The 16,147-nt window shown below is 35.2% G+C and overlaps 2 protein-coding genes across 11 annotated transcripts in view; both read right to left on the reverse strand.

Moving 5' to 3' along the window:
* Nucleotides 1-4,425: 4,425 nt before the first annotated feature.
* On the reverse strand, nt 4,426-8,427 carry LOC114312084 (protein FAR1-RELATED SEQUENCE 5-like). The gene is made up of 3 exons (XM_028258258.2): nt 8,380-8,427; nt 5,070-5,642; nt 4,426-4,998 (listed from the first exon to the last, which is right to left on the reverse strand). Exons 1-3 carry the CDS (start codon nt 8,425-8,427, stop codon nt 4,426-4,428), a joined length of 1,194 nt encoding a protein of 397 aa, XP_028114059.2.
* A 5,081-nt stretch (nt 8,428-13,508) lies between these two features.
* The window catches only part of LOC114275497 (monothiol glutaredoxin-S15, mitochondrial), a 54,380-nt gene continuing 51,741 nt past the window's right edge, over nt 13,509-16,147 (reverse strand). For 8 of the 10 annotated variants that reach the window (XM_082872779.1, XM_082872782.1, XM_082872777.1 and 5 more), the window contains one exon: nt 13,509-13,985. In XM_082872779.1, coding sequence (XP_082728905.1) covers nt 13,613-13,985 — 373 coding nt within the window. In that variant the 3' untranslated portion in view covers nt 13,509-13,612. Of the gene's footprint in view, nt 13,986-14,554; nt 14,613-16,147 lie in introns of all 10 variants that reach the window. The other 2 variants (XM_082872794.1, XM_082872793.1) reach the window with 1 other exon arrangement.

Below are 16,147 nucleotides of genomic sequence, written 5' to 3' on the forward strand. Positions count from 1 at the left end.
TCATAGTAGGATCTATGTACAGGTATCCCAATTCTTACTCTAGAATACATAGAGCTTATTGTCTATTGTTTATTTGCTGACTTAGGCATCGGAGGGGTTTCTGGCACACATCTGCCGGCTAGCTCATGTTTGTGTTTTCAGGAAGTAAAGCAACGACATTTGGAAGAGCGCAAACTTGATCAATAGGATCATACGAGAAGAATTATTTCGTGCTCGTACAATTGGCGCCGTCTGTGGAAAAACTGCAGAACAAAACCTTATGACTCAAGTTCTCCTCTCTAATAGAAATCAATGGTGCACGATGAAGACTTACCACATTCTGCTATTGATGGGCAGACCCCGGGAGGGAGCGCAAGGCACGAAGGCTTGCCTTATGAACCATCCATGGCGGAATTAGATCCCCAGCGACGGAATCCACGAAGAGAGGCACGAGAAAGACAGGGCTCAAGTCTACACCGTTCTCAAAGCCCTGATAGACAGAGGTGAAGGATGGATCCTCAGGTTCTAGAAAATCGCGTAAGGGAGCAAGACGAAGTAATAAGAAGAATGTCGACTGACATGGAGACTATGAAGTGCCAGATAAAAGGTGAAGGGGTGGCAACAAAAGAGGGGCACAAAGGTAGCACGTGCTCTTACCACTCAGAAGATGGTGACAGGCAAGTCACACCGTCACAAACTGAAAGTAGAAGCCTCCAGACAGGCAATACATAATCAAGGACTTCCAAGACTCGTGACTCAAGGTCTGAGAGAACGAGGACTGAAAGGTCTTATACGAAGGAAAGTAGTTATCGGCCCTCGCATTCGCACTAAACGACATCTAGGCACACAGAGTTACCTAGGTCGGCAGACTTGCGAACGATGCTAGAGAAAAGGGCTTAAAGGAGAGAAGACACTCAGGCTCGCGACCCTCACAGAGTTTCTACACTACAACAGTTGGCTCCTAGGACACATAGGAGTGTCGAGGTTGGAATACCAGTACCACGCTTTGCCTACGAACCAACAGACAAAGTGTTAGCAAGATTACAAAGCTCGCCATTCATTTCGAAAATAGAGGATGCACAATTACCCTCAGGCTTCCACCAGCCCAAATTCAGTACTTATGAGGGGAAGTCAAACCCTTACATGCACTTGAGCCACTTTCATCAGGTTATGGCTATATATTGGTGAAACGAGGCTCTAATGTGTATCATGTTTCCTTCTAGCCTTGTCAACCTGGGTTTAACATGGTTTGAAAGGTTGCCAGAAAGTAGCATAGCTTCATGGGTACAACTAGCGAAAGCGTTTGTTACCAGGTTTAAAATAAACACCAAGACACCGGTGGAGATAAACCAGCTGTTCTCCATCGACATGGGCGAGAAAAAAACACTAAAATCTTACAACAATCGATATTGGAAGACTTTTAATCAGATTAGAAATTGCCTCGCAAACCTAGCTATTGCATAGTACAAGTGGGGTCTGCCAGTGGGTCATAGGTTGAGGGATTCAATGACAATGACGCCGCCTTTTACTATGGAAGCCCTGATGGAGAGAGTGCACCAACACATCTTGATAGAGGAAGATGGGATGCGCACCAAGGAAGAGTTCGATACAAACAGTGATGTCGGACAGAACACCTTCGACAAAAGTTAGCACGGTTGACAAAAAGGACCAACTAAGTAAAAAATCTTTGCCCAACTGGGGGCAAAGTGCGTTGGCAGGTTTGACCAACTCTTTCTAACAAGTCTTTGCCCGACTGGGGGGGCAATAAAAACGGTTGGCAAGCTTGACCAACATTTTTTTCATTCTTTAGCCAAGATAAGGATCTAGACTTCAGAAGGTTGGCAGGTTTGACCAACATCTAGTCCATCAGTCGAGATAAGGATCTAGGTTGACGAAAGTTTGGCAGGTTGAGCCAAACATATCATGTTCTTTAGCCAAGATAAGGATCAAGACTGAAGAAGGTTAGCAGGTTTGACCAACATCTAGTCCATCAGCCGAGATAAGGATTTAGGCTGACGGAAGTTTGGCAGGTTGGGCCAAACATATCCTGTTCTTCAGCCAAGATAAGGATCAAGACTGAAGAAGGTTAGTAGCTTTGACCAACATTTAGTCCATCAGCCGAGATAAGGATCTAGGCTGACGAAAATTTGGCAGGTTGGGCCAAACATATCCTGTTCTTCAACCAAGATAAGGATCAAGGCTGAAGAAGGTTAGCAGGTTTGACTAATACGTTTTCTTCCTCTAGTCGAGATAAGGATCTACGCTCAGGAAGGTTGACAGGTTTGACCAACACTTTTCATTCTTCAACCGAGATAAGGACCTAGGCTCAAGAAGGTTGGCAAGTTTGACCAACACTTTTTTCATTCTTTAACCGAGATAAGGATCACAGCTCAAGGAGGTTGGCAGGTTTGACCAACAAATTTTTGTATTCCTAGACTGAGATGGTTATCTCGGCCAAAGTAGGTTGGCAGGGTTAGTGTAAATCGTGTTAGTCTGCCCAGCGAGATACAAAAAGAACAACTCGCCGTACGATTGTAAACTCGAAGGATATATACGTTGAAGGCAAAAAAGCAGGGCTATTCAAATTTTTGGCATAACGGTTGTAACATGAAAGCGGGGCTAATGGGGGCACACCACCTGTCCTAGAGGTAATGTCGTATCAGGCATACCAGATTAGTGGAATGACGTGCTGAGCAACTGACAAGACTTGTTGGGACTGAACGAGTTGTGAGACCAAACAACTTCTCTAGTTCGGCAGAGTTGAGCATTTTCAGCTCGGCTAGAGAAAAGTACTCTCAATCATGCTTCGTAGATGGAATTATGGGGCAATTGAGAGGGTAATTTGTATAGCCAAATTGGGCCGAGCTAGGAAGCATTATTCCTGAATATTAGGCCACACTAAGAGCTAGGCTATGGGCCGAAATAGGGGCTGATAACTCGGTCTTGGGCCAGGCTGGTCAGCTGTGACACTAAGGCTTGGACCTAGCTGTTTAAAGGAAGTTCTATAGCAAACCGAGGTAACACCAATGACGAGGGCCGAGCTATGTATAGCTCGGCAGGGTGGTTTCGATAGATCAGCTTTCGATCACATGGTCCGAATGGCAGGGGACCAAGATAAGGCAGCTCGGTCAGGAATGTATAACCGAGCATGAGGGAGTGGCCATCTCACTTGGCTTGCAGTGATGAGGGTGTTTTAAGGATAAACATCATCCTTGGGCATGAGACTCCTAGGAGGACTTTACTAAGGAGAGTAGAGTCCTACTAGGATTGTACAAACCATCTCACTTGGTTGGTAGTGAGTAGGGTGTGTGATTCCTAGGAGGACTTCTATAAGGAGAGTTGGAATTCTACTAGGATTGTGCCAGGCAGAGTCTATAAAAGCTCATAGCAGGACCTATGTATAGGCATCCCAATTCTTAGTCTAGAATACACAGAGCTTATTGTCTATTGTCTATTTGCTGACTTAGGCATCGGAGGAGTTTCTGGCACACACCCGCTGGCTAGCTCATATTTGTGTTTTTAGGAAGTAAAGCAACGACATTTGGAGGAGCGCAAACTTGATCAACAGGATCATACGAGAAGAATTATTTTGTACGCGTACACTGTTTATTTTGTTTCTTTTACTTCTGTGCTGCTCTTCTGAGTCTGCAGAGCTTGTTTCTGTCCTGGGATACATTGTTGATCTGTTCTTAGCTGTTCCGTCTTATTTATTGCTCTGTCTCTTTTTTTTGTTGATCTGAGGGTGATACTTTGTTGGTCTGCCTATTAATTGTTGGTATGCCTATCATTGTTCTGTCTATTAATTGCTATTCTTTGTTGGTCTGCTGATATGATATACTCAGCTGGTATGCTATGCTGCAGAACTGATAGTTAGTTATGGTGGTCAGCAGACCAACAATGCAATGTTTTGGTTCTATTTTGTGTTGTTGCGATGACTTTGGGTGTGTCTGCCTCTTGGTTGCTTAGTTATGCTATGATTAGTTATGTTGTGCTATTGTTTGTTGAGCTTGCATCTTGACTGAGGGTGATGGTTAGTTATGGTTATGTTTTGTGCTACTGTCTGAGTCTGATGCTGGTTTTGTTTTGTGCTACTGTCTAAGTCTGATGTTAGTTATGCTTGGTGCTGCTGTGATGGAATCGGGTGTTTTTGTGCTGTTGTCTAAGTCTGATGTTGGTTATGTTTGTTGCTGCTGTGATGGAATCTAATCTTGACATGATTCTCTGTCCCTCTCCTCTGAAAATTGTGTTGTTATAAAAATTTTATAATTTAGGACCATCCACATAGATAGATGAAGAAGTAACTTCTCATGTATGCAGATTTAAAAATAGTTTCTTCTTCTAATAATAGCAACATAAGATTACAACCGAGACTGTGCAATTATGGAAGAACCGCTGTCATATATATTGTAAGAACCAATGAGAATGGAATTTATTTATCAAGCATTTCTATGCAATTGATGTAACATATGGCCAGCCCCATTTTTCTTTCACCACAAAAGTCAATTTCCACCAATTGTTATCATGCGCATCATATTTATCAAGCATTTCAGCCCACTCTAACTTCCATTGATTTTCATCTTCAATGTCAAACAGGAATTTATTTAATACACCTTTTACCCCCTTATCTTGGAACAAACAATTGACATGTTTTAATGCATTTTGCATCAAATGCCAAGTACATAATCGGTGACTCGTGTCAGGCATAACAATGGGCATGGCTTTAGCCATTGCAGCATCTTGATCCGTGAACAAAGTTTTGGGTGCCTTTCTTGACATAGCCTCTAGAAAATTTTGAAACAACCATGCAAACGAATTGGCGGTCTCATCATACAACAAGGCTGCACCAAATATAACTGTTTCCCTATGTTGGTTGAATCCCATAAAAGATGCAATGGGTCTATGTTCTTTGTTTAACTTGTAAATCGTATCAAATGTGACAACATCACCAAATTGGACATAATCCATGATCATTTGTGCATCAGCCCAAAACATATTCGTTGTTTGCTCCTCATTATCCAACTGAAAAGAATAAAAAAAAAAAAAGGATTCTGCAAAGATTTTTCTTTAAAGTATTGTAACACATTGCCTACTTTCCCATATGTTAAACTTTGTTGTCTTTTTGTTCTCAAATAATTTTTTTGATCTAATTTCGTAAACCCAAGACATTGCCTCCCACCAGCTTCCCTACCCATGAGTTCGAAAGATTGGCCTAAATGAAGACCAGATGCCGCCAAATCTAACTCAATTGCTTGGGTAGCCGATTTCTTTCTTTGTGACGGCAACATATGGGCACACTCAGGTGATACAAGATTGTGGTTGTGTTTTTCGTTGAAATCAGTCACAACAAATTTCCTAATACCCTCATCTAATTTCACATAAAGTTGAGCCTCACAACCAATCCTAGTTTTAGCTCTAGGGTTTTTTGCTAATGGGTCTCGCTTGTCAACCTTCCAAAATCCCTCCTTGTTGCAAACCAAAAGTCGACAAATAAGTTGGCTAGTGAACTTGTTCTTCCTACAATAATCCATTCTTATGCTAAATCCCATTCTTTCTCCATATGTATTATAAAAATCATATGCACATTGTTCAGAATCAAATGTCATTCCCTGTTTTGGCTTCCAAGCACAATCATTCTCAAGTTCCATATCCATATCAAAATGCAACTGAAAACCCATATAAATAAAATCTTAGCTACATAAATTACAATATTTGTCACATTTGAATTCAAATATTTGTATGTATATATAATGGGAGGACTCGTCATAAGGTGTGCTTAGCATTAAATATGGATATGACCAACACTCTGTTTTATCTACTTGTTTGTTTTATATAGCTTTACATAGATACCATGTGTTCTTTTGTTGAATTCTTAAGCCTTCACACTTTTGTTTTAGTCAATGGTGGTTTGTGGGTATTGTATAAAACTTGTTTTGAAGAAAAAGAACCCAGTTACCCAAATTTAGTAAGGTTTGCCTTTTTGTGATTTTCATTCAAATTTTGGTTGTAGCAACATCTACCAATTCAATTTATGGTAAGCTTGCTTTTTGAGTTATTAGAAATTTGTATTTATTTGTCTATTCCAATGTTAAATTGAATATCACATACAAAAAAACAAAAGGTTTAAGGCCTGTTTGATTGTGTTTTCATTTTCTATATTCTGTTTTCATTTGGCAATGATTTACTGTGTTTTTCACGCTTCTATGTCCTTAGTATGCTGGTAGTATTTCATTTCTATTTTGATGCTCTATTTGTTTTATAAATAACTTTTTCTTGATTTACAGTTTGTTAAAAACCCATGAAGCCATCATTAAATTTAGTTATGCAAGACCACAAATTTCAGTTTATAAATTGCAATTTGTTAATTACAGTTTATAAATTGCTTCTATTTTTTTTCAATTCCAGACACAAAAAATAATTCTAGACACAAAAAAATATTCCAGAGAGAAAAACTTATAGACTAATTTCAGTTTGAAAAAATTCCAAACACAAAAAATGTAGTTCCATCTACTGACATCAAGCTCAAATAATGAAGAGAGGGTAGATAGAATGAAAAAGACTAACCTTTGGTTTGCGAAGTGAAGGTAGATAGAATGAGGGCAAAGCAAAGGGTTCGGTTTGGGGAGTGGGTCGCTGTAGAGAGGATCTGTCGGTGCGACGACTTCGGTGAGGTGGAGGAAAAGAATGTGACGGCTCTGGTTTGCCAAGCAGACAGAATCTGTTTCGGGTCAACAGTGGGTCACCGTTGTCAGATCTACAATGATGTCGAGAGTGGGTTGCCGCTGGTATTAGGTCGCTGGTGAGAGTGGGTTCGACGGAGAAGAAGAGGTGAGTGTGAGGCTATGTGAGAAGGAGTGCACATCAAATTTGTATAACCTCTGTATAAGCTCTTTTTTGTTTTGGGCGGGAAACTAAAATTTCAATTTCATTTTTTTTTTAATGGTCGTTGGATGTGCAACGGCTAATCTCAGCCATTGCAAGGAGGAGATACAGTAGGATTCTCAAGGAGGGGATCCGAACTCTTGGGGAACAGCTACAGTTCGCAAATTTGGTTTTGAGGTACCATTCATGAAATTAATTACTAGCCATTAGATGTACTCTTTCAATCTGGGCCATCCATTCAAAACCTTTATAATCGGTTCTAGCCTATAAAAAATCAAACAGAATTAATTGAAAACTACGGTAACTACACGTGGTAATTATAATGCTTCTACTTTTTTTCTAAATAAGGATAAGTTAATTTATGTAATAATCCTACGTTTTGGGAGAAAAAGAACAGTGGCAATTAATTGATTACTTTTTTTAGATTGGATTAATATAAGATATTATAATAAACCCTAATGAATTATAAGTAGAAATATAATAAATAGTAAGTAGAATCAAAATAAATGGCAAGTATTGTATTTATAAATGAGAAGTATTCAATGTAACTCTACTTACTATTCAATCATATTTCACTTATTATTGAATGATAATTAAGATGAAAATGACTTATAAGGAGAATGAGTGATAAGTAGGTTAAAACTAAATTATAAGTAGATTTAGAATGAATGGTTATACAAAAAAGTAAAAATGATAAAATATTAAGTGATAAGTAGTGTTACAATGAATGGTAAGTAAAATTAGAAAATATTTGGTTTAGTAAAAATGCACCCTATCACAAAATGTGTAATTTTACCATAAAATTTCGTAACATCAATTACAAAATGTGTAACCTCGCTACAAATTGGCTTATTACAAACTTTACTTACTACTCAATCATACTTCACTTACTATTTAATCAAACCCCACTTACTACTCAATGAGTTTCCACTTACTATTTCATTACACTTCACTAACTACTCAATTTTGATTTCATTTACTACTCAATGAGCTTCCACTTGCTACTTCACTATACTTCACTTATTACTCAATAAGCTTCCACTTACTACTTCACTAAACTCCACTTACTACTCAATGAATTTCTACTTACTATTTCGTTACACTTCATTTAATAGTCAATTTTGGTCGTGACAATGCCATCATAACAATTATGTGTTCATGGAAAACCATTATGTTGTTATGAATATGGTAAGTAAAATCATAATGAATAGTCACTATTGTGTTAGTGAATGGTAATCATTATCTCAATAAATTGTATGTATTGTTAATGTCCTTCTTTTGAGCAAACCAATCTCCTCGATATAACCTTATTACTCTTGTCCTTATACAATAGATCTTTTTGAATACTAAAACCTTTCACCTTTGCATACATATTGTATAAATTTTCTCAATTTTCTACCAAATCAAATGTTATTTCAAACACATCTTTTTTAGTTAATTGATCCATACGCTTAATATCTCTTTCGGTAAAGAGATCATCGGAACTAACGATATTCTTTTGATTGCCAATGTTGTACTCACCAGTGTCAATAGCATCCTCATCATCATCATCCCAATATTGTCTTCCATCTGTGCTAAGTATAATAAAATTAATTAGATCAAACCAAATGGTAAATGATATTACAATTAGTTAATGAGACTCCACTTATCATTAGACTTCACCTACTACTCAATTAAATTGTACTTATTACTTAATGAGCTTCTACTTACTACTTCATTAGATTTTACTTACTACTCAATTAAAATTTCACTTACTACTTAAGTAGTAAGTGAAAACTCATTAAGTAGTAAGTGCAGTCTACTGAACTAGTAAATGGAAGCTCATTGAGTAGTAAGTGAAACCAATTTTGAGTAGTAAGTGAATTGTAATGAAGTAATAAGTGAAAACTCATTAGGTACTTAGTGGGGTCTAGTGAAATAGTAAATGGAATGTCATTGAGTAGTAAATAGAGTCTACTGAAGTAGTAAGTGAAAATTCATTGAGTAGTAAGTGAAACCAAAATTGAGTAGTAAGTGAAGTGTAATGAAATAATAATTGGAAACTCATAGGTAAAGTCTACTGAAGTAGCAAATGAAAGCTCATTGAGTAGTAAGTGAAATCAAAATTGAGCAATAAGTGAAGTGTAATGAAATTATTAGTGAAAACTCATTGAATAGTAAGTGGAGTCTAATGTAAGTGAAATCAAAATTGAGTAGTAAGTGAAGGGTAATGAAATAGTAAGTGAAAACTTATTGAGTAGTAAGTGAGTCTAGTGAAATAGTAAGTGGAAACTTATTGAGCAGTAAGTAGAGTTTGTGAACTAGTAAGTGGAAACTTATTGAGTAGTAAGTATACTCTAGTGAAATAGTAAGTGGAAGTTCATTGAGTAGTAAGTAGAGTATAGTGAACACTTGTGACTTCATTACATTTAGTTACTACTTAATCAAACTCTACTATTCACTTAATTAAACATGACTTGTCAATCAATAAGACACCACTTCAATAGACTTAAGTTACTAATCAATGAAATTATACTTATTTCATTAAACTTGACTTAAAATTTTGAAACTCCACTTTTTCTTTAACTCAATGAAATGATTTTCCAACAAAAAAATTAAAATTTATAAATTTAAAATATCACATAATGTTAAAATAAAAGAGAGAGAGAGAGAGACATAGATAAATTATTAATTGGAAATTGTCTTCAATTTGTAAAATCTAAATCACTCTCTTTCACTTATTCTTTGTGAAAAAATATGAAAAAAAAAAAAACAATCTCGTTCATTATGTATGCGAATGAATTGAGAGTTCTTCTATATTTTTCTAATTAACTATATTCTTATATAGCAATTAATGTTTTCAAGTGTAGTTGGTAAAAGAAAGAAATTACTGCACGTGTATTCATTTATAACCATTAAAATATATTGACAAATGAGAGTTCTTTCTAAGCTATTTTATTTTCAATTTATGCTTTACAATATTTTAGATATTAAAAAATATTACGAAGAAAAAAATATTTCATTATGGATATTAAATTGATTAAAAAAAATATGCATTTATAAAAGTTTCTAAAAGATTTTTTGAGGAGTTGTAGGTAAAAAATAAAAAATAAATAAATAAAACTAACTATTTTAAATTAATGTTTTTAAAAATAATTTTCAATAACTTACAATTCAAAAATATTTTGTTTATAATTTTTTTCTTTTTATTTATTTTTAATATTATATCTAAAATTAATTTTTCACAATAATGACTATTTTAAAATAATTAGTAAATTTTAAGAAATTTTAATAAATTAACATTTAAATACCATTTTTACTTTTTTCAAATCATAACAATACAAAATATGGGGGGAAAATAGTTAAATATCAATAGTTCTACGTATTTAAAATTAATTTAAAATGCAAAAAAGGGAACAATTTTCAAAAAAATGAAAGTGACCTGTTTAGTAGGTGATATTTTAAATAGTAAGCTTATTCATAATAAATAGTAAGTGAGCAAATAGTAAATAGTGAGTATGTTTGTAGTAAATGGTAAGTTAGCATCACTTTTTTAATTTCAAAATTAACTAAAACTACTCTACTTTTTAGAAAATCACCTTACTTTTTCTACCTAGTTTTACTATTTACTCATCCAATGGTTAGCATTCATTCTATCTAAATCTAATGGTCCATATCTTTTTATGTACCATACATGAAAACCACTTTCATGTATTGTGCTCAAGGTGCGCACATCAAATGTGTTGATTGGCGTGTGGTGGAACACATGTTGTGGGTGGTTTTGGGAAGATGGTTAAAAATTGACTTTTTAATTTTTTTTGACTTTTTTTACTGTTTCATGTGAGAGGTGATATGATCAAAAATGAGTTAAAAGTTGGCTTTTGACTTTTTAGTGTGTTGCCAAAACAGCCCACAGTTTGCATTATATTTCATTTTGTTTTTTTGCAATTAAAATTTTTTTTTTTAGATAGGGCGATTAAAACCTTAAAATGTTATAATTTGTAATTTATACATCTATTCTTTTATAAAATTTAGGATAAATTAAAAAATACATCTCTTGAGATTTGTTTAAAATAAAAATTGTCCCCTATAGTTTGAAAAATTACATATATTTCTTTGTCAAAATTTTTTATTTAACAAAATTAACTGAAAAAATAAAATTCTTAACTACTTTGATATACAATAATAAAATGGTTTTTTTTTTTTTATCCAACTCTATCACTAAGGGTTCTTAATAGTATAAGGACACAAAACAGAAGACTGAGCAAGATTGTGCTATCTAGTCCGGAGTTTTTTTAAGACAAAAGAGTCAAGGGATTGAGGAATCCATAAGTTCGGATTGATTTTTATCCTTCTATATGTTGTCGAACACGTATCTAATCATATCCAAGCGTCTTAATAGGTAGGTTTTGGATATCAGAGTTGGGTCGGATGGGATACTCAAGATGGGAGACTTGGTCAAATATTAGTTATAGAAATAGCCTGATTATATATTCTTTGCTAATAAAATGGCTACTTGTTTGGCTTGTTTAGTTTGTTTGGTTTTTAAGTTCTTTCTTCTTTTCTTCTCAAGTCGCTTTCCATCCCAATCAAAAGCTATTGGCTTTGTTCACCTTAGGGTGAGACCTGCCCTTGCTTTCCTTTCCATCATAGCTTCATGGGTATTGCCCCGTTCCCTAATCAGATGTTTAGATGTGAGCTATACTCCGTGACGAGCAAACTGGGCTAATGGAACAAGTTAGTAAAGTTGCTAATCTCTTCCGAGAGAGATTCTAACGGAATTATAGAAAAAAATATAATATTTCTAACTACTCTCCTATATACAATAATAAAATTACTAGAATTGTTTATTGAAATATATTTCTAACATCATTAAAAATTGTTAATTGACTTAACGAATACGACATCTTTTTTGTCAAAATGGACCATCTATTTTCTTCAAGACAATAAATAAATAAATTGCACTTATCAAATTAACCTAATTTTGTTCATGAATACGCAAAAGATCTTATAAAATAAACGATTTGAATCATTTAAAAAAAAAAAAAAAAAAAAGCCTTAATGAACCCAACATGTCCAGACGACATCCTCTAATTTAAATTTAGACTGAGAGAGAAGAAGGAACATGTTTTCCTTCACTTTCCTATATTTCATTAATCCATCTTAAAACTTTATTTAAATCATAAATTTGAGTATAGATTTAACTTAAAAATTGATTCAAACACTACTTAAAAGTAGGGGTGTTCACGGTTCGATTGCGGCCGAAAAAATCAATCTGCATCCATCCACCAGATTAACGAATACGGATTGAGCGGATTGACTAATGGATACAAATCGGTTTGGCGGTTTAAACTTTTATAAATTTTAAACATAATACAACTTGTCAACATTTTTTTTTTTTTTATAACAATCCAACTCAACATTATCAAGTAAATTGTCAAATACCAATAATAAATACATAATAAAACCATGTATTATCAAAACTACTTCATTACTTTTTTTTTTATTGAAAACTATTTAATTTGATTTTTAAAAAAATGACAAAATTAAGCCTTATATTTTCCATACAAAAATACCAAATATCAACACTTGCCATTTGATAAAAGAATTTCAAATTAAAAACAAATTGAAAACATAACAGAATATTTAAACTATTTTTCAATTGAAAATATAAATAGAATATCTAAACAAATTAAAAACACAAAGTCTTGCAAATTACTAAGAGTGCTCGCAGTTTGACAGTTTGGTTGCAGCCAAAGAAACTTTAAATCCGTTATCCGTCCAAAATTAGGCGGATTGAAAAAAAAATCAATCCGCAACCACCTGCTCGTCATCACGCATCAATCCAAAATACGACGGATCGATTTAGTTTGATCGATTTGGACGGATCGAAAGAACCGCTGCTCACCCCTACCTAAAAATAACTTAGGAATTAATCAATCCAATATACAGTTGACCAAATAGGACCGACATTAAATATTAAAAAAACCCGCCCAGACATGTTAATGTCCAAGGTCTATACCTATGTCGGTGACTTGGCTATATAGCACACGTTAACGCGAATTCATCAATATTTGAAGAAGAGTAATGTTAGAGACCCCAAATATTCTATTAAAAGTTTTATCAAATGTCTCAGATGGGTGTGGGACCTACACAATGTGGGTCCCATGTGAGTCCGACGCCCATGTGAGACATTTGGTAAAACTTTTGGTAGAATTTTTAAGATCTCTAGCATTTTTGTTTGAAGAAAAAGACTGTTAGAAGAGGGAGTCCCAACCGTCATTTAATCCCATAATTATTTCTTGGACAACACAAATAAACTAATGATATACACTTGAATAAGAAAAAAGTTAGGAATCATGAAAATTTTCATGAAAATAATCATGAAAGAGTTATGATCCTTAGATTACCTTAATTAGTGTGTGATGCTTTATTTTAAGTGTAATCTAAGAATCACAAAGCTTTCATAATTATTTTCATGAAAGATTTTTCATGATACCTACTATTACTGCATGAATAAAGGTCACATATTCATATCGATAAGTCTCCCTCCCCCGTTAGCTTCCTCTCCAAGAAAAAAAAAGTAAACTCCAAGTAAAAGTATAACCGACCACTCATCCCATTTTACCTATAAATATTTGAGCTCCCAGCATTGTCACTCCTCACATAATATCCAGTCACGAAGCAATCTTCAGAGATTTAGACAAACACTTCAACAACAAAGATGTTTGGGTGCGTCAAACATCATAATCCATTCTGTCACGGTGTTCACAACTTACAACACCACAGCCCCGGAGGTGCAGCTGGTCACAACGGAGGGAATCACGGTCACAACTGGGGACATCTTATTTACCAACACCACGATCATGGCTGGGGACATCATATTCATCAACATAGTTATGGTGATCACGGACATGGTGGCCATGGTGGTTGTCACCGTGGAGGACATCACGGTCATGGTGGGATACATCATGGTCACCGTAGTGGCAGTCCTAGCAAAAGGCACCATCGCCATGGCAAATGTGGAGGTCACGGCAAGGAACATTATCATCATGTGGTCATTGTTGAGCATGTCAGTACCCCTGAAATTGCGACGACTAGTGGATGGATAGATTCTTCCTCTGTCAGTCGTGAATTTTAGCAGTCCTCTGAATTGAAGAAATAAGAAGCAGTAGTGTGATCATGTATTATTAGATTTGAAGAGAAATATTTTCCCTTGGTTGTGCTGTGTGTATTGTGCTAAATATTGCACCAGCTTGAGTTGTTTCATTGTACTACACACCAAAATAAAAGGTGGACTGCAGTAATATATATAATTGTGTGTGTAAATTTTCATGGAGTAATGTTATACATATACAATTTTTGAATCCATACTTGCACAAACCATTATTAGATTAAGTCAACAATTATTCGTAGTTTAACATACTTAAAAGGAGCAACTTAGTGCATGAACTTCCCGCTAAAGTAGGGTCTGTAAATAGGACATAAATTTAACATGCTTATATTACCTCAAAAGAAATTAAAACATCAAAGACAACTGCAAATTCTTACGTAAATATACATAGTCAACAATCATGAGTTATTCCAATCTCTCCTAGTTGGCAGCAATATCTTTAAGAATTTCCTTCAGCACACCCGTCTACATGACAGACAAAACCATAAAAACAATGTATGATGTATCCCAGGCTTAAGAAGAACAAATTTGATATGGTAATACCTGGTGCATGATGAGAATGATGTCTGATCCTCCAATGAACTCCCCCTTGATAAAATATCTGTGGAAATGTGGGCCAGTTGCTGTAAGGATAGACCATGAGACTGATTGAAACAAGTACAAACAAACTACATGTTTTATCGACGACTTTGGACCAAATGGGTTGCTAGGTCATGATCAGTACATGGCTTAAACAGCAATTCCATTTGCAAATGTTTGCTTCTTGATATTAATTTGTTTCACTAAAATATGAATTGAGCGCACTTTTCACAAATAATCCCAAAAACATGTGTAACTGATACACATGCAACATCGTGGATATTTGACATAAACAGGATCCTAAATAATTCATTCAAGATTTGGCCATGCCTATCAAGCTAAGCTATATTTTGAAAAAAATATTTCATATACCTGTATCTCAACCATTTGGGCTAAAATAGCCAATAAAACAAAACACCCAATTACATCACTCCCTACTTTTTTACACGTCTTTTTGTAAAAAATCAAAAAGTCAACCGAAATAGTCAATTCCCAAATGGGGCCTAAATATTAAAAGTTAAAATAGCAGGAAATTTGATCAATTAAAACTTGTCTAAAGAAGTGTTAACGGGTTTCTAAACATATGCTGCTGTGGCCATGTATTCTTAGCCACTGCTGGATATGGATCATTTAATTAAGTAATTTCTAAATCCACTTGAAATGAATGCTATTCAAATGCCGCCTAAGGAAATTCTTTGAATTGCTGCCACAGTATGTTAAACTAAATGGATATACTTTCTGATTCTAATGTCATGCCTCTTGAAACAAATTTTCTACCTTTCGCAATTTAGAAAACAAAACCAAATCAAAATAAAACAAGAACAAAATCAAAAACAAAAAATACCTTGTTTCTTAGCTACTTCTAGTTCTATAGCACAAGGACAATTGCCAAAAAGCACTCTATCTATTCACTGGCTCGGTTTCTTAGAAGAAAAAAAAAAAAAAAAACACACACACACACACAGCAGTTTGAATTAACAAAACATGCAGTCATACACCTTGAATGTAAACAAAACATGTAAACTAAGATCCCAACTTATTCCAAACATTGCCCTTGGTGCAAACCCAAACATCCCAATTATAAACAATAATGTTGCGGGTGGTATTTGTTAAGGTGGCCTACAGATGACCTTTTGGGAAGAATGCAGATACTGAGATGTCAAGGTAATCACCAGTGAGGAGGAGGTGAGAGATCAAGAAGCCTTAGAAGAGAGAACAGAGGGCGGTGCATAGAGGTAGTGATGGTTGATAAGGTAGTGATGCTTCAACGTCTGCATAGAGGCCTCCTTATATAGGACGGTCAAACCATGGAGGCCAGCTCACTCTTAGAGAGGCAGCTGACCCTCCTTGTTTCAACAAGAATGAGGTATCCCTACCACCTCTACATCCTAAGGGCACGTTTGTTATCCCGCATGAATGGTGGGATTGGAGTGATAGTGAGGTGGGATCTCTCAGAGCATGTTTGGTTTGAGGAGTTTGTGGCTGGATTATTTGTCCAATCTGACTGTCAATCCCATCACACAGTCGAATTAGCTAAGCTCTAGAGAGTGTAGGATT

The sequence above is a fragment of the Camellia sinensis genome, chromosome 6, assembly GCF_055761805.1.
Source record: "Camellia sinensis isolate YWXY chromosome 6, ASM5576180v1, whole genome shotgun sequence".
NCBI lineage: Eukaryota > Viridiplantae > Streptophyta > Magnoliopsida > Ericales > Theaceae > Camellia > Camellia sinensis.

Bases quoted from the DNA above. Each gene is read 5' to 3' on its own strand.
- LOC114312084 (XM_028258258.2), bottom strand. From the start codon at position 8,427: ATGGAAGACAATATTGGGATGATGATGATGAGGATGCTATTGACACTG. The intron at 5,643-8,379 runs GTGAGTACAACA...ATGGGTTTTCAG, and splicing joins TGAGGATGCTATTGACACTG to TTGCATTTTGATATGGATAT. The intron at 4,999-5,069 runs GTAGGCAATGTG...TATTCTTTTCAG, and splicing joins AAAGTTTAACATATGGGAAA to TTGGATAATGAGGAGCAAAC.